The sequence below is a fragment of the Meira miltonrushii genome, assembly GCF_003144205.1.
Source record: "Meira miltonrushii strain MCA 3882 unplaced genomic scaffold FA14scaffold_4, whole genome shotgun sequence".
NCBI classification, from domain to species: Eukaryota; Fungi; Basidiomycota; class Exobasidiomycetes; order Exobasidiales; family Brachybasidiaceae; genus Meira; species Meira miltonrushii.
Genome location: NW_020289946.1, coordinates 838,323 through 856,021, shown reverse-complemented (window position 1 = coordinate 856,021; position 17,699 = coordinate 838,323). Strand labels below are relative to the sequence as shown.

At 43.4% G+C, this 17,699-nt stretch overlaps 6 protein-coding genes across 6 annotated transcripts; 2 read left to right on the top strand and 4 right to left on the bottom strand.

The window, feature by feature from the left end:
* Nucleotides 1-2,469: 2,469 nt before the first annotated feature.
* On the bottom strand, nucleotides 2,470-3,312 carry FA14DRAFT_125851 (uncharacterized protein; the record flags this gene model as incomplete). The annotated part of the gene is made up of 1 exon (XM_025496724.1): nucleotides 2,470-3,312. A coding segment is annotated over one exon (843 nt), but the record flags the coding sequence as incomplete, so codon positions are not given.
* A 1,509-nt stretch (nucleotides 3,313-4,821) lies between these two features.
* Nucleotides 4,822-6,621, top strand: FA14DRAFT_157482 (Rho GTPase activation protein; the record flags this gene model as incomplete). Its single annotated transcript, XM_025497898.1, has 1 exon — nucleotides 4,822-6,621. The coding sequence occupies one exon, from the start codon at nucleotides 4,822-4,824 to the stop codon at nucleotides 6,619-6,621; it is 1,800 nt and encodes a 599-aa protein (XP_025353087.1).
* A 420-nt stretch (nucleotides 6,622-7,041) lies between these two features.
* On the bottom strand, nucleotides 7,042-7,887 carry FA14DRAFT_77683 (uncharacterized protein). Its single transcript, XM_025502869.1, has one exon. The coding sequence runs from the start codon at nucleotides 7,630-7,632 to the stop codon at nucleotides 7,159-7,161; it is 474 nt and encodes a 157-aa protein (XP_025353086.1). The 5' UTR covers nucleotides 7,633-7,887; the 3' UTR covers nucleotides 7,042-7,158.
* A 2,192-nt stretch (nucleotides 7,888-10,079) lies between these two features.
* FA14DRAFT_174463 (uncharacterized protein) lies at nucleotides 10,080-10,673 on the bottom strand (the record flags this gene model as incomplete). The annotated part of the gene is made up of 2 exons (XM_025500540.1): nucleotides 10,080-10,250; nucleotides 10,311-10,673. The coding sequence occupies 2 exons, from the start codon at nucleotides 10,671-10,673 to the stop codon at nucleotides 10,197-10,199; spliced, it is 417 nt and encodes a 138-aa protein (XP_025353085.1). The 3' UTR covers nucleotides 10,080-10,196.
* Nucleotides 10,674-10,911: 238 nt separating this feature from the next.
* Nucleotides 10,912-12,002, top strand: FA14DRAFT_162067 (DUF1295-domain-containing protein). The gene has a single exon (XM_025499414.1). It carries the CDS (start codon nucleotides 10,948-10,950, stop codon nucleotides 11,941-11,943), a length of 996 nt encoding a protein of 331 aa, XP_025353084.1. The 5' UTR covers nucleotides 10,912-10,947; the 3' UTR covers nucleotides 11,944-12,002.
* Nucleotides 12,003-12,937: 935 nt separating this feature from the next.
* On the bottom strand, nucleotides 12,938-13,846 carry FA14DRAFT_126313 (uncharacterized protein; the record flags this gene model as incomplete). Its single annotated transcript, XM_025496739.1, has 1 exon — nucleotides 12,938-13,846. A coding segment is annotated over one exon (909 nt), but the record flags the coding sequence as incomplete, so codon positions are not given.
* Nucleotides 13,847-17,699: the final 3,853 nt, after the last annotated feature.

Below are 17,699 nucleotides of genomic sequence, written 5' to 3'. Positions count from 1 at the left end.
ACATGTGCGGGAAGGTTGTTTTTCCAAAACTCAAAGATTGTTGGATGTTGTCAATCAGAACGGGAACGAATCTTGGATTATGAGTGAAAGAGAGTGTGGAGAACAAGGTGATGTTCAGGAGTGAGAAAGAGGAGAACGTGTGGTTAAAAATAGTGAAATGCTAATTGGCTTGTTTCTGTCAGTGTACGCCCTTTATCCAACCTAGCGCCGGTCTTGAGCCGATTGAAACGCATTTATCCGCGCAAAGGAATGCACCATAGGGCACTTCGGCCAATTAACCGTTAACGTTAAAAAGCGGAAGCCGCTCTCCCTGGCCATGGCATTACTCACGATTCACACAAATAACAAAAAATTTTGTCTGACAATTTATTTTTATTCGACAAGAAAAAATAGAGCTGTGAGAGAAACAAAGCAAAGAAAACGAAACGAAACGAAAGAAGAAAAAGGCAAAGGAAGAGTATTTGAGCAAAACAAACGAAAACACATCAAGACCGACAACAAATTAGCCTAGGCAAAAGCACGGTGGCCGCCAAAAGGTTGATTTTGTTGTTGTTGCTGTTGCTGTTGTTGCGATTGTTGTTGGTTTTGCTGTTGATAATTCGAACCAGGACCAAAAGAAGCGCTATTGAACATTTGACCTTCAAACGGATTAAATGCACCAAAAGCTGATGAATTAGCATTGGCCGATTGTTGTTGCTGTTGCTGTTGTTGAAGCTGTTGCTGCTGTTGACGCGTGAATGACATGATCGCCGGATCATTATATGGCATCGCATCAGCAGGCTTACGGTTCATCAATTGGGCCAACAAAATCGAATCAGCTCCAGGCGTACCGGGATTGACTGCATTCACACCGGCTTGATTGCCAAAGTAACTACGATCGGATGTGGTATAATTGTTTCCGCCAGTCGGATTTTGCATCGATAAGATAGACGAAAGTGGGTTCACATTGCGTTGTTGCATTTGTTGTCCACCAGAAAGACCTTGTAACCAGTCTCCTCCTGCATTACCGCTGAAGCCACTCATAGCAGATAGGATGTTCGATTGTGTGACGCTGTTCAAATTTTGATTCTGAGCATGCAAATAGCCATCCAAGCCCGTACTGTTGACGTTGTTCATGCTATTGCTGGATTCGTTGTTGCCTAATAGAGATCCTCCTTTCACAAATCCAATCAGATCATCAGATGTCTTGAACGAACCTTTACGCTTTGCAAATCCAAATCTTGATGCATTATTCTCTTCATCTTCCAACTCTTCCGCTGTTGGTTGTCTCTCCTCACTTAATGTTCTTCGCATTTCATCAATCGCTGCAAACGGAGACGAATCTTCTCGTAATCCCAATTTCCCATTCGATAATTTCTCATCGATACTCGAAGCAAAAGGATCAAATGTGCCCGAATATGCCTTGCTTGCAGATCTCATACCATTCTCTCCACCCAAACCTGGAGGTGGACCGGTTGAAGATGGTATCGACGCAAAAGCAGAGGCTGTCGAAAAGGGTGCAAACATATCGATCGCCGATCCTACATTACCGCCAACTTTTGATTCACCACCTGTATTACGCAGATGGGAAGGTAAAGAACTTTCTTCCAATGTGAAACAAAAGTCATCTCCATCTCTAAAAGTGCTCAGAGTAGCATCAAAAGCAGCAAACAAATTCTTGACAGGTTGAGATGCCTCTGCATCTCTACGTGCTCGCATATCATCCAAGATTGCCTGGGCATTGGAGGATAATTGATAGTTGCTCGTCTTTGGTTCAGAATGTGTCGATGCTGTATCTGCAGAAGGCGTTGCCGAACGAGAAGTTGTCAAACCAGGTGGTACACCATGTCTTGATAGACCGGGAGGGGCACCAGTTGCTGTTCTTGCATTTTCTTCGTTGCCCGTCTCTTTCATGCTGTTGGTACGTGAAAGAGTACCTGCACTTGCCTTTGTTGGCGTTGCCATCGCTTGCTGTGGTTTGCTCAGACCGGGAGGTGCTGTTGGAACGGGAGACGCAGTCGCACTTCTTGGAGGAGCTGGCGATTCAGCACGAACGCGATTCCTGCTGATCGAAGAGGCCTCAATGGTAGCTTTTGCCAATGAAGGTGATCCTTGCGCTCCAGGTACACGATTAAGACTACCTTTCCTGCTATTCGGTGTACTGACTAAAGCCGAAAGCGGTGGTAAATCAGCATCTCTGATTGCATTTCCATTTGTCGATTGTATTCCTGATGTTGGCGTACTCTGAACTGGCTTGCCAGATGCCCACGAAGCAGTCTTTGGCAAAGCCGAACCTTCTGCACCATCAGCAGCACTTGCAATTGTCGAAGTAATCCCAGGCGTTCCTACTGTTGTTCCTCCAGCAGTCGAACCAACCGCATTCGATGCAACGTCCTGCGTCGTGCGTGAAGCTGCGTGGAATGAAGAAGGTGTAGGAGTTGGTCGAATCCTGTTTTCTGCATCTTTGGCTGCGTGTCGAAGTGTAGTCAGATCCTCTTTTGTGAAGCTATCCGCTTCCTCTCCTGGCTCATGTAGGTATGTGCAAATCGGATTGGTACAAGGCAAATTACGTAGATATGTCGTACAATACTTTGTCGTTCCGTAACTTGCTCGAACCGTTCTACCATCATCTCCTTTGCTACCATCGATAGCAATGATCGCACGAGCTGCATCCTCTTTTCGCACATATGTCACATAGATTCCAATCGAAGATTCATGCGTGCCCATGATCAATTTTGATGCTGTCGTGCGCTTCGAAATGAGAATCTTTGAGATCCTTCCATACTGCCCAAAGTATTCGTTGGACCGCAGAGTAGGTATAAGTTCTTCTCTTGCCAATTTCGGATCCATCCCTACCACGTACACCAAATTTTTCTGAACAACGCGCATATTTGCAAGATGTTTTCGATTCATCTGCTCCAATTCGCGCTTTTCCCTTTCCTTCTGCTTCTTGGCAAGTGAAAGCTTCTTTATCTCATCTTGACTCATCGCTTTGAACTCTACCATCGTATCAGAATACTTTCTACGACAAGCAGGACATCTTCCGTTCAGATTCGACTTGATATGATGCCAACAAAATCGACAAATTTGATATCCACATGGACATGGCTTAAAGTTCGCATCAGAAATATCAATCTCTTCCAAACATAGTGGACACTCCATGTCCTCGTCTTCGTCACTCCAATAAGCATCTTGAAGCCTATACGTTTGTGCTTGATTGGCATCCAGCTTTGATGGAGCAGGTGGAAGTCCAGACGCTCCTCCTGCATGAGAACCTCCTCCGTTTGACCCTATGCCAGTCAATCCAACAGATGTGAATCCTATTCCAGGCATTGAATTTCCCATTCCATTCATCCCTCCCTGCCCTGCAGAATGGTGACCATGATGGTTGTGATGAGAATGATGATGCCTTGAAGGTGCCATCTTTTATGTCGAATGAACTCCACAGTAGCGCCACTGAATAGTGTTCACCAAGAGATTGTATTTTTCTCACTTCATTCAATGACGTTGAGAGTTGAAAGTCGTTTACCAGCTTACCAAGAATTGAGCTTTTGATTACTCAAATCTGTAATGAGTAATGTGAAGAGAATGAAGAAGATGGATTTTGTGCTTTTTGTAAGCCGATTTTTGAGATGGCGTAAGTGATGATGATGATGATCAGCCGGCGCAATCCGGTACAATGAGAACGCCTAGGCTGAATGAGTATGTGTGTTGTTGATGTTGATGTGGGTTGAATGTGATATGGCTGTGGTGGTGAATGAAATGAAAAAGAGAAAGTGAAAAAAAAGGTCCGTGTAAAGTGATTTTGTTCAACAAGGTAGATTAAATTTTTGATTGAGACCAAAGCAGTCAGTCGCACCTCTCTCTCTCTGTGTCTCCTTCTAGACTGTAAAAGAAAAAAAAAGATTGCTCTAGGCGGGTGCTTTAAGACCGAGCCGCGTGCAGGTTTACAATGCTCAGCCTTCACGCGTCTTCTATGGAAAAAAGAAGTATAATTGGCACATATAACTCTCCTACCTTCATCATTAATAGTGACAGAATATTGTCCAAATGACACACAGAATGACAGAAACACGTTCAATGCGATCAAATGAATTCATTCTGTTCCTTGCAATTTGGTGTGCTGGCATTGATATGATGTTTTCGCATTGTCTCCTAATTGCAGAAAATTGACTGGGTAAATGCGTCTCGGCTTGGTGGCTGGCAGCGAGAGTATAGGAGCTTTGTGCAATTGGAACATCAGCTTTGCACATCTTGCATACGTGGTGATCACTGGTGGTAGAGTGCGGGAGAGTAGGTTCCTATTGCTTGCTAGGAATATTTGATAACAATTCTCAAGTGCATCTCTGTCGTCAGACAGCATAGCTCAGCGTGAACACCACTATGCCAGACTTTAGACACGCATTACAATCTATCATACACTTCTTAATTGTGATGGTCAGATAGAAATCTGCAGAACTTCATAAGATCGACATCATCTTGAATGAGCCTCGAGCATGCCGAAATCATTCCTGCTTTGATCAAGTGTAACTTCAGCTTTGACCTTTCGGGCATGCAATTTTAAGCCGATGTCAACACGGTGTGTGTTATTTTTGTTTACGCGTTCAAATAGGAGCGAAAAGTCAATGTCGATCTTTGCAGCATGACTTGCAAGCGCACACAGATAAAGTGCACAAATTGTGAAAAAGTTAAAGTGTTGGTACATCCATAGCGCACATTTTTGGCAATTGAAAATGGAAGCCATCACTTCACCAATCACCATCAAATTCATAAGTTATGGAGATCAGGTAGTCTTGCTACACATGAACAGGATCTATGTAGACAAACAAAGGAGTGGTAATCATGTCATTCTTTGCTCCTTGGAAGGCAATAGGTGATGCCCCTACAGATCCTTCCTCCTCTTCTAATCAACAATCATCTTCCGGTCCAATCACTGCTCCTGGGGGTTGGTCAAGCTTATTAACTTGGCGTCCACAAAGACAAGGTCCAACCATTTCAGCATCATCTTCAAATGAAATGTTTATTGATGCCGATACAAGTCAAATGAATGCTTTCAATGACAGATATTATACCACCAGATCACCAAGTTCAAAGACAACAAAGGCAAAGTATAACTACGATATCGGCGAGAACGATGAAGGATACGAGAATGAGAATGAAATCGCCGCGTACACTGCCAGGACACGCCAAAAGGGAGGAGGAGGCGTAACAAAACTTCGAGCTCCTATCCCCTTTGAACTTGATAGGACTGTTGTATCACGTTCAAAAGCTCGAAGTGGTACAGTCAGCTCAACAGCTTCAAGTATCGCAAGTAGAGATCATTCGATGACATCTTGGTCGCCTTTTGCACCATCAGAAGAAAAGATCGACATGACTGAACCCAACGCCAAATCAAACAATTCGATACATACGCCACAATTAAAAGGTATGGATAGCGCCGACGTAAGTGCAGAATTGATCACGAGACCAACCACGAATGACGAAGAGGATGTAGAAACGATGTCCAATTTTGAGGGCGCAATAGGCGACATCAGCCTCGAGGCAGGCGCATTGGACTCGGCTTTCCAAACTCTTACACGCATTCAACGAAAAGATGTAGCGGCGACCGTAAATGCACATAATCGGATCTCTTCTTTATCATCCATCAGTCCATTACTTTCAACTACGAGTAAAACTACATTGACAGGTTCACCAGTTTCACCACCAAGAAGAAAGAGTACGTTTGATCATCAGACAAGAAAGATGTCTATCGGAGGTTGGTATACACCAAATGAATCGCCTACGCAAACCAATGATTCTTGGATGCAATGGGGCACGAATAAGATCAAGGCAACTATGCCTCGCGGAATAGCATCTGCTCTTTTCGCAGTCGTGGGTGATCCTGATGGAAGAGATGAGCAAGGCATATTGCGAAAGTCCACTACGATCGATGAGGATCCAAACGGTGCAGAATTCAGCGATGATGAAGGTCCAAATGAAGAATATGGAAAGATTCTCGTTCAAGATTGTGTTGATGTGATTTGTGAAGAGAGCAATGGTTTATTATCGCTGGAAGGGATCTTTCGCATCTCTCCCTCGAAAGCATTGTTGAGATCCACAAAAGCATCTTATCTCAAAGGTCAAAGGCCGGAACTAGCACAATTGTGCAAACGCGATCCACATTTACCTGCCGCGCTTCTGAAAGATTACCTTCGATCGCTTCGGCCACCAATCTTTCCTGAATCGATGTACGAATTCATCAGCGCATGTCCTTCAGATTCAAAGACACGCATCACATATATTCGTGATGAATTGCTGTCAAAGCTAGAGCCAAATCGAATATCTCTTTTGAAGGAAACCTTTAAATGTGCCAATATGGTCAGTCAGCATAGTTCGGAAAATCGAATGGATTCTTCTAATCTCACCGTCGTTCTTACGCCTAATTTGATACACGGTCAGAATATCTTGCAAGATATAGCGTTATGCTCTGTTGGTAAAATAGATCAGGCAGAGGAGGAAGATGGTGGTGATTCGGAGAAGAAAAATAGCGGAACTTTGGGTGGGATTGTGAAAGTGTGTATTGAGAATTACGATGAAATTTTCAAGCAAGACGAACAGGAAGAAGGGCATAATCAAGAGCAAAAAGGGAAAGATGCTGAATGATGGGAACCGTTTTTTACGAGAAGAATCAATCTGTTTACGTGTATACTGTACTTTACTTGCCTTTTTTTCGCTGTGTTAATATTATTTTGAGATTTCGCATATCCCACAAAGCAATCAACATCTCCACAAATAAAGATAGATTTCGTTTGATCTCTCGACAGATAGGTATATCGGCAAAAAAGGAACAGTGTAATAAAAGATGTAGCAAAAAATGAACGGGTATATCAAATGAAAGATATTATCTTCTGAATTATATATTAAGTAGGCCGTTGCTGAAAAATTTCGATCCTCAAGCAGCACCATTAGTTTGTTCTTCCTTCGTTGTACGAGCAGCTTGTGTTTCTTGGGCAGCTTTCAACTTTCTCTCCAGATCTCCTATAACCTGTTTGCTCTCCTGCAGACGGGCTTGCATTTTCTCGTTATGTGCAGAATGCATTTCCTCTAATTCGGAATTGAATGTCTGATTGCCGCTTCGGGAACTCTGTAAAACATTACTGCTCTACATTAGTTTATCGTTCTTTCAAACTCATACCTAAATCAACTCACCAAAACTCCTTCCGATCCAGGTACGCCAGATGGTGTAGCTTGATTCTTTGCACGTTCTTCGATTTCTGCCAATTGCGTCGCAAATGTCTTTTGAGTCTCTTGCAATGCAAATTGTGCATCAGCCAATTCTTGTTCAAGTTCCTTAACACGACTGGCTAGTACTTCAAGCTCTTTAATTCGAGCCGAAGTCTTCAAACGTTCTTCGTCATGCTCTTTCATCAATTTTGAGATATCTGTTGCATGTGATTCTTCCAGCTGATTCATCTTTTTCTGGATCGCTGCAACTTCAGCAGAAGAATCGCCATTACTCTTTGCGTTTTTCAATTGATTTTCGAGCTCATCAATCTTCTTCTGATGCTCTTCTGAGGGCTTGGCTTCTTTGGCGTTCTTCTCAGCTTCTGCTAATTTAGCTTTTAATGTCTCGTTATCGTTACGGAGGGTGGCAAACATTTCGGTCAGTTCCATTTGGGTTCTTTTGTTCGCTTCTTTTTGTTCCTTTGTATCCTCCTCAGCTTGACGCAGCTCAGATTCTAATTCTTTGACTTTGGCTTGAGATTCCTTCAAGGCTGTAGCTTGTTTGTCATTGCTGGAAGTGTTGCTCTCTTTCAATTTGGCAACCTCGGCTTCAAGTGTTTTGATAGTCGCTTGGGCTTTGGCTAGTTGTTCGCTTTGTGCGCTTCCCGCAGAGCTTTGCTCCTTCTTCAATGCTTCCAATTGACTTTCTGCTGCTTTGACCTTTTCTTGTACGGCACTGAGTTCTTTTGAATGTTTAGAAGATGCTTCTTCCGCTTCTGTCTTTTTCAGTCCCAATTCCTTGTCAAGTTTTTCGGCTTTAGCAGCTGCTTGTGAGACTGCGTCGTTATGCTCTTTCTCAGAAGCATCAAGACGTTGCTCCAACAATCGGATCTCTTCTTGTGCTGACTTTAACTCGGCTGCATTTTTGGATGCCTCACTGATCTTTGATGTCGCGGCCTTCAAATCGTTCTCAAGAGCTGCAACCTTGCTTTGAGCTGCAGTAAGAGCTTCTTTGTCTTTGGCTGCAGCTTCCTCTTGTGCCTTTTGCAATTTGCTTAACTTCTCCTCAGCGTCCTTGGCAGCCTTTTGAGCAGCGGCCAATTCGCTGGCTTGCTTTGCATCACCTTCACTTGATGTTTTCTTGGATGCGGTCAATTGCTCTTGCAGATCTTTGATCAAAGATTGGGCTTCTGCTAATTCTGTAGCGGTCTTGCCGCTAGCTGCTTCTGAGCTCTTTGCAGCATCTTCGAGCCCTTTGCGTGTTGTTGCATGTTCGGCTTTCAACTTCTCTAGTTCAGCTTTGAGAGCAGTGGCTTCGTCTGCTTTGCTTTGCAATGCTGCCGTCTTTGCATTTGCTTCTTCGATTGATGATCCTTGAGAAGCGTGTTGGGCTTTCAAGTTTTCGAATTCATCAGTCTTTGCCTTGATAGCCAGATCCTTCTGTTTGACATCCTCAAGAGCTTGCGCTAATTTGGCTTCCACCTCTTTCACGCTGTTTTGTAGATCGCCCAAAGCGGACGCATGTTTTGAGTCATCTTCTCCGTTTTGTTTTTGAGAGACTTCCAGCTGAGCTTTAAGGTCCTTAAGCTTAGCCTGCGTTTCTGCAAGGTCTTCTGAAACCTTGTTCGATGCATTTTGACCCTCCTTGAGACCGCTGATCTCATCTTCCAATTCAGCAATTCTTGCTTGTGCCTTTGAAAGATCTTCAGTAGAAGATGCATTATCACCTTCTGCAAGTTTGACGTTGGTCAATTGTTCTTCCAGCTCTTTGATCTTTTCTTGTGCTTCTGTCAATTTCTCTTCTGCTCCATTTTCGGTGGTGTCCTTTGGAGCAGCATCGCCGTTCTCGCCATTTGTTGCTGCTTCTCCGGCATTCTTGCTTTTTTCGATCTCTTCATCTTTCTCTTGATTCGCTTTTACTGCTTCTTCCAGCTTTTGCTTTGTTTCCTCCAATTCAGCTTTGAGCTTCTTATTACGTTCCTGCAATTCTGCTGTAGAGATTGGCTTCTTGATTCCACCTGCACTTGCGCCATTTGTACCCGTTGTCGAAGCTGAAGAAGGCGAGCGAACAGAAGATGCAGTAGCTGTACTTGTTCTTGGTGTTGCTGCAACTCCTGCACCAGTTCTGGCAGGAGTGCTTGCTGCAACGGAAGTACGTGGACGAGGAGTTGTGCCTGTAGCTGAAGAAATGGAAGAACGTAGATTGGATGTAGCGCTGGCGCCCGTTGGACTTCTTACGCCTGCCGTTGTTGGGCTTCTGACCGTTGCAGTTGTTGCCTTTGTAGGTGTTGTGCCAGGTCGAACGGTTGAAGCTGTACGAGTGGTGGCAGTCGCTCCGCTAGCAGGACGAACAGCAGGTCGGGTTGTAGTAGCTGTACCAGGAGCTGCAGTTCGAGCTGTTGCAGTTGTACCTGGTGTGACAGATGATCTGGCGGCAACAGGACGAGTAGCTGTTGTTCCCGTTGTCGATGTTCTGGCTGTTGTACCAGCTGTTGTTGTTCTAGCCGCAGTGCCAGGAGCTGGTCTTGCCGTTGTTGCAGTTGTGCCTGCAGCCGGACGTGGCCGAACTACGGGACGAGGGGAGGACGTTGATGACATTATAGAAACACAAAGTCAGTTTGGTATGAGGTTCGCGTGATAGAGCAACTCGACCTAAATAGATGTCTTTGATAAGAAATCTTTCTACGTCGGCTCAGATGATGGTGAAAGAGAGGATAAAGTTGATTGACAGCACGAACAAACGAAAGGCAAAAGCAGTGATAAAATGGCGCATAGTAAAATGAGTGTGCAATTGCGCCCAGCAAGTCTTAAATTTCAAACACATCTTCCAACTTTTTTGTGTTCAAGTGTGCTCAAGTGCCACATTACACGGTTATATTTTTAGCGCTTAATTAAGACCAACACTTTGGCATTACACACACACGCTGCCGTTTCTTTTCTCATTTTCGAAGAAGCTTTCTAGGCCGACCGCTAATATAACAAAAAGTCATGGGAAGCATTCATGGATGCATTGATTACCTTTTAGAGTCATATACATTGCTACCTGTCTTGTCTGCCATGGCTTTGAACTGGGAAGGGAAGAATGGTCAATCTCATAAGCATACATCCTCGCTCCTTCCTATACTCACCTCTAACAGATCCATATTGGCAATACGACAGTTGCATGAAACTTCAATAACATCCTTTGGTGCTACACGTAGCTCGTTTCTTTTTCCATCAGGTTTCACTTCAACGATCAAAACGCCATCCTTCTTCCCATCTGCAATTGCCAGCACACTAGGATTCCCTGCGTGTTTCAAAAGAGATTCGATTGATGTATCTTTTGGTACCTCTTTTGCCGGTACGATTTCATTGTACAGCGGTGATTCTTCTCTCGGTCCTTCTCCACTCTCGACTTCATCAATGTATGATGTACTTCTGATCTCCTTCATAAGATCTTCGAGGTCAGTTGAAGAGAGCCCTAAGTTGTACAACATCACAGGAGGATCCATTTTTGTGATGGTGATGATGTTTCCGTTCGGAGAATGAAAGAATGATGTATGCGAAGGTCTTTTGAGCAGGTGTGGAGTGTGAGAACGTGTTTTGAGGCTGTGCGCTGCTTTAGCTCTACTTCCTCCCGCACCGCTACCGCATCCGGTCTAGAAGGCATTCACGGAAGATTATGTAAAGTTGGATGGTATTCTCCACACCGTAAGCAAAGCTGACAATTCATTGCATCCGCTCAAAATGTACAACTCTCACCACCATCACAAAGCAATTATCAACATGGTGATCAGTGTGGGATTGATGAAAACCTTGGCTTTTGCCTTTGTTGGTCAATTGATTCCTGCATCCATATTTGTACCTTTGCAAACGGAGAGGTATTATGATTTGTGTGGTTCATTGGGATTTTTAACCACTACTTTATTCTCACTTTATCGGGCACCTTCTCGACCAACACTCACTAATCAATCAGGATCAGATGCAGCGAGCACCGCTTTTGGATTCATCAAGTCAAAATTGTCAAGCTTACTCATCAACGTTTCATCGGCGAACAGTGCACACGATTTATACCAACGTGTAGACACTTCATCCCTCTGGCTTCAACGACATCCACGTCAATGGATCGCATCAGCATGTGTCTTGTTTTGGGGCGTAAGGTTAGGTTCTTTCTTGTTCCAACGTATTCGTCAACAAGGACGTGATGCAAGATTTGATGAAATCAAAACCAATCCTATCACATTCTCATTTGCATGGTTCATGCAAGCCGTTTGGATTTCCTTGACTGCTTTGCCTGTTTATATGATCAACGCTTTACCTGCTAATTTACAACCTGAATTAGGTGCAACGGATGCACTGGCTCTTACGATTTGGACGTCTGGCTTATTGTTCGAAATCGTTGCTGATCGTCAAAAATCTCAATGGAGAAAAGAGAAAGAAGAAAAGAAACATGAAGAACAATTCATTTCATCCGGCGTTTGGAGTTGGAGTAGACATCCAAATTACTTCGGCGAGATTACACTTTGGACCGGATTGGCAACTTTGGCTTCTTTGACTTTTTCACATCAACCCGTACGTACTTATTTGGGTGGCACGTATGCAAACCTTGCCATCATTGCACCCATCTTGAGTCCTTTGTTCGAATATGCTCTCATTCGTTATCTATCAGGCGTGCCAATCTTGGAGAGAAATATGGACAAAAAGATGAAGGGCGACAAAAAGTATGCCAAATACAAGGCAAACGTGCCATGCTTCGTACCTTTTATCGGAAGTAAAGATTAGACAATGTACACTATATGTAGTATAATGCAATGCAAACGTCTTGATCATTCAGGTCACAGTCAATGGTTAGAATGAGAAATGTAGTGAATTGCAGATTATATGACATACGATGATTATGAGGACAGAAGTATGTATGAAAGAAAGGGGAAAAGAAGTATGTGCTTTGAATGATGATGAAAGTTCGTTAAAGAAAAGGAAAAGTGGATCGTAATCCATGTTTGAAATTATTGATGATGAAATCCATAGAGTACATTGATGAAAAAGAAAAAAAGAGACAACGAGATTGTGTGAATACAAACACGAAGAAAATGCTCCTCCAATTTTTGATGATTTTTTGCCTTCCAATGGTTAGCGGGTATGTGTGCTGAAAAAAAAAGTTTGCTTTTGTTGTTTTGCGAAATTTGAATCAAGCGAGCAACAATCGATTGTCTTGTTGACTTAATGATAATGCACGACGTTCATCGCGTGGCTGTAAATGTTGATCGGCAGTTTTGTTTGCATTTGAATTGTTCACTTTTGCATTTGCATTGTTCTCCTTTGCTTCTGTTGCAACCAAAGGGTCATGAAGAGAATTCAATGAAAGAGGTGTGACTGGCATGTCACTTTCTTCATCTTCTTCATCACGAGAATGATCTTCATCTTCGTCCTCATCATCATCATCTTCTCCGTCCGTAGACATTTGACTTGGTGTGGAGATCACAGATGATGGAGTGGTAGAACGAGATCGCATGGAGATATTATCATCATCAATGCGTTCTTCATCATCTTCATCATCGTCTTGCATGTCTTCTGCACTTCGACGAGGAGTGCTAAAGGATGAAGAAGAGGATGATTTTGTCATGCCAACAGAGCCGACAGATTGTGAAGATGTGGTGGCAGCTGCAGTTGCAACAGTTTGTGCGCTTGCTGTAAAGCAAACGGCTGGCAGCAAAGGTGAAACGTTTGCTTGTCCCAAGATGCTTCTTTGAGCATCGCGTTGAGCAACAAAGGTGATGTACCATTGAACGATGGCTGTTGATGCACATCCGAAATGGCTAAAGCTGTACTTCTTGACCAGAATCTCACTTAGCTGGTGAGCATGTTCGATCAAGTAAGCATCAACAATTTGAGCAGCTTGAATGGCTTTTGGAGAGGCAACGGAGGTGAGAGCGCGCTTGTTTTGACCATTGTTAGCAATGATACGTGCCAACAATAAACAGCCTGCAGTGAGGTTGCTTGGTGTCAATCCGATAAAGTCACGGGTGAACAAAGTCACTTCGAGCAAGAAACGTGCCATGTTGAGTGTTCTTGAGTCCAAGTTTGTTGAGTTGACCGTGAACAAAGCTTCTTCTTCTGCATTTTCTCTTGTCATGGCACATGATAACCGTAGCCATGCTTCTGGCGTTGGGAAACCAAGTGTCCATCCGATTGTGGATAAGACATGACCTTCCATCTGAACAAAGGCGGTTTCATCGTATGCGTTGCAGCACATTTGTGCCAATTCAGAAACGAGAGGAACTTTGTCCTTTGCATCTTCGAATTTAGCAGCGATCAAAAGTGCTGCACAACCGACCAATTGGTAATGACGCTTGTAGACGATTCTTTTTGACACGTAACGATCAACGATGTTCATTGTCAAGAACAAAGTCTCTGATCGAAGACGGAATGTTTGATGAATTTCAACAATGAAGTCAACCAAATAAGGGCGCATGTACCAACGTAGTTCTGGTTGAGCGTCCATCAAATCAACGCAAGCTGTAGTCTCTTCTTCCATAAAGTGCATATGTTTCAATACCTCATCATGGTATTCAGGTTCATCGAGGTATGAACGTCCGCCTTGTTGAGTCTCTGAGCGAAGAGATTCACTGTGTACCTTTTTGGCATTTGATTTGCTGTCGGAGGATGAAGCGGTGTTGTTGTTCATTCCTGAATTTGTGTTGACCAACAATCGCTTTGAAGCTGCATTTGCTGCTGCTGCGATTGCTGCTTGTTTCTTGGAAAGTGGTGAAGAGGAACGTTGTGCTGAAGAGGTAGTTTTGGAAGTGCTTGCGCTACCGGAAGAAGAGGATGTAGAGTGAAAGACGTTTTGACCGTGAGAGGAAGTTGAGGAAGAAGATCCAGAAGAACTTGCACGGTTGCGTCCATAAAAGGAGTTACGACGAGCGTTTGAGTTTGATGATGAAGGTACGGCTGGCATGATGAATGATTTTTGTAATGTATTCTCTGTTGGATTGAAATCGTTTCAGGTAATGTTAAGAAAGGGATGAATGAATGTGAATGAAAGTCGATTAAGCGTTGTTGGATTAGAAATGAATGTGATAACGTTGATGGTTGATGATCGGTAACGTGAGTGAAAACGAAAGTGGATTATATATCGATAAGATATAATGAAAGGGGAAAGGGGGAAGATGATAGAGAGGTCAAGTCGATGCAATGATGGTGATGGAGAAAGGAAAGAAAGAATCGTTAGCCAACAAGATCCGATTGGTTTATGTATAATATCTGGTTCAAATGTATGGAACGTTTAGCCCATACCTTCCAGCCGTACAAGATCACAGGAGTTTCAACCCTGTCGATCTTGACGTTTCGCCTAGTTGATTGATTGGCTTGCAAGCCTAACCGATGTATTCCATATATCCAACAGTAGGGATATGCAGGTTAGGCATAGTGGCACTGGTTCAGGTATGTGCGTTTGGTATGTGCTTGTATTTGTGTGAGTGGGCGTAATGGAAATGTGATATTCCATACGCACGCATATTCCGATGGCACGTACAGCTATCCATACGCCAAAGAACACATATGTCCATCCATTGATTGTATAAAGAATGTGAGCCAAAGTACGTACCTCTGCTATAGGAAAGAGTCCGGCGGTGAAATGGCGGTAAAGCAGTCTGTTGGTTTTGCCTTGATCACAACAGTGGTTCGCGGTTCCGCTTGTTCAAAAAGGGTAAATTAGCAGCACAAATTGCGAATGAACGGTATGTCAATGACGTTATGGCAACCCTTGTGTGTAAATTGCATGTACTAAAGTGATTGATCAAAAAGCCTTTTGATGCACAAGATCTGTCCGTTCTGCCAATGGAAGCTAGCTTTGATTTGTCCGAAGTTGTTGCAGCAAAGAAAGTGATCTTTTGCCTGTCTGTGTGGCTTCCTAATGACCGACTGTTGATCAATGTTGTGCAATGGATAGAGGCAAGGGGGATAAGATGCCTGCGGTGATCAAGGTATACTACTTGTGTGTGAAGATTGACTGTGAATTGGTGCAAGGTTAATACAGCGCCACACGTCCAGATCTGGAGGCATGCAGATCATTGCGTTAAGAGGTAGGAGGAGAAGGAGAAGTGTCAGTATTGTACTCGGTGATGTATCATCTGTACCTGCTTGCCTGCCTGCCACAACCCCTGAGAAATTGCAATCAAAACAAAAACATCCTTTTCTTAAAGTCACATACTCACAACTTTTTGTTATTGTTCTTTTTTTCGGCAATCCTTCTGTATGTCCAAAGGATATTTTGCATGCATGGCGATTGTGTTTGTATGCAGGCGAAGATGATAAATGCATGGTGAATGATATGACCGTACCATTGGTCCATTGCGGCGTATTATTTTCGGATAATCCAAATCGGTGGCAGTCAAGGGGGAGGCCAGAGAGGATCGATATACCCAAAAGAAGTAAACGCGCGGGGGTTTTGATTGAAATGCGCATGCCAATCGGGCAGAATTGCAGCAAGGTCATTTTAATAGAAATTCCAGGTACGCAGATGATATGCATGCCCGTGCCAGCCATAGTATGAATTGAAAGTGTTGCCAAGGCGCAGCGCAAGTCAACGCGTCAACGCGTAATGCAAAAAAGAAAAGTGTTGGAAGTGTTGGTTTGGTTTGTTTTTTGGAATGTGCAAAACATCAGTGTTTTCCGAAGGCGTGCGTGAGCAAGGGGTAAAGGAGAAACGCGGACATTACCATAAAAATGCACCCGTTCAATGATCAAACAGAAGAAACATCGTGCAGGGGGTTCCATTAGTGGCGCAAAGGAGAAATGATCGTCAAAGCAGGAAGGAGAGGAAAGAAGAGATAAAGAGAAAGCGTTAGTAAGCATTTCTAAGATGAAGTCGTGCGACAATGTCAAAAAGATGCACCAATACGCCGCGGTGTATTAGCGCCCTTTGATTTTCAGTTACCCGGCCGACGGATTCTGTAACACGAGCAGCGCGTACAGTTCAAAGCAGCAAATGCAAATGTTCTTCAAAGCTGATGCTATCGATTGAGATATCTCAAAGCTCTGAATAATGAAATGCAAGGGCCAAAGATGCTGAAGATCCTGTTTGGGTTGGCATTGAAAGCGCATTTCAAGCCATTAGGACATATGCATATGATATAGCCTGTGTATGCGATCGACAGCACGTGTTGATGGGGTGGGATCATTGAATGACTCTTGGTTTGACATCTGTTTCAATTCTACCTCTCAAACCTCCATCTGATTCGATTGAAGGAAGTGGAAGCTCAAAAAGAAGTCTTTGAAGAAGTACGGCGATCCCGTTGACCCAACATCTGATAATCTTGTTCGATTGGCTTCATTCTTCCTCTCCGGTAATCGATATATGCTTTCAACACAGCGACACTTACGGTATTGATGACAAACGGTAATCTGTCTAGTCGTAAATAGAAAATCGTTACTCGCGAAGAGATAGTCGTACGTCGAAGAAGATGAGTCGAATACTTTTGGTTGTTGGCGGTTGTATGCTGTCCTCGTCGGTTGAAAGTGTTGATTGTCCGTTTCGTAAAGTGATTGTCTTTTTGTCTTGAAAGAAAGAGAGATGAAGGTGTAAAGGATGAAAGATTGATGGTTGTGTCAATGTTGATGATTCAATGCCAACGAGTAACAGAAAGTATCCCTGCCGTCAATCTGTTTGCGGCTGATAATCTGTGCAAGCAAGCAAGAAATCTTCTTTTTCCGTTTGTGATCGACAGGGAAAGATGTGCTCTTCCTGTTTCTACGCCCTGCGAATTGCAAAGTCACACAAAAATGATTTCATGCAGCACACCTTTTTTCCACTCGTGCGGCCAGACAAAAAATGAAAGAAAGGTAGTAGTGGCTAATGCGCATGTCAATCACCCTCTCTCTCTCTCTTTAGTTCCATCATCATATGCACCTTATTCTATGCATCAGTGGTCCAAAATAAAACAATCTCAGCCGAAATACACCCAGATGCAACGCTATCCCGGTAATCCTGACTGTCTTTTTGTTTGGTGGAGTAGCGGGAATTAAGCCAGCCCGTATCATAAAAGCGGCAATTGCTGATAAAATGAAAGGCTTTTGATTCTTTGTCTGTGCGTGATTGCATCAAAAAATCCTCGGCATTTTCTTCTCAAGAAGAGTTTTTTGGCCAAAGTGATGTGCTTACAAGGTGCATACATACAGGATAATCTTCTTTTGCTTCTGCTTTTCCTCCTTTTTTAGTCTCCCGGGCGTACGTTGTCCTACATACATGTGCATGCGTCTCTAGATTGCATGGTGCATATATTCATCAGAAATAAGTTGGTTTTGTTTGTTTTTTGATCAAGATACATGGATTTTGAAAGTGAAAGAGACGTCATTGACTTCAAGAAAAGAAAGGAACCGATTATCGGAAATACAAGAATAAACGCTGTCAATGATCGATACTTTGTTTGATTGTGTTTGATGTTTATCACCACACGTCGCGTGCATATTACTTGCAGATTTGCACATGCAAGATGCAAACAACCTGCATTTCTTCCTCACTCTTTCCCATCCAATGT

Bases quoted from the DNA above. Each gene is read 5' to 3' on its own strand.
- FA14DRAFT_77683 (XM_025502869.1), bottom strand. From the start codon at position 7,632: ATGGAACTGACCGAAATGTTTGCCACCCTCCGTAACGATAACGAGACA.
- FA14DRAFT_162067 (XM_025499414.1), top strand. From the start codon at position 10,948: ATGGTGATCAGTGTGGGATTGATGAAAACCTTGGCTTTTGCCTTTGTT.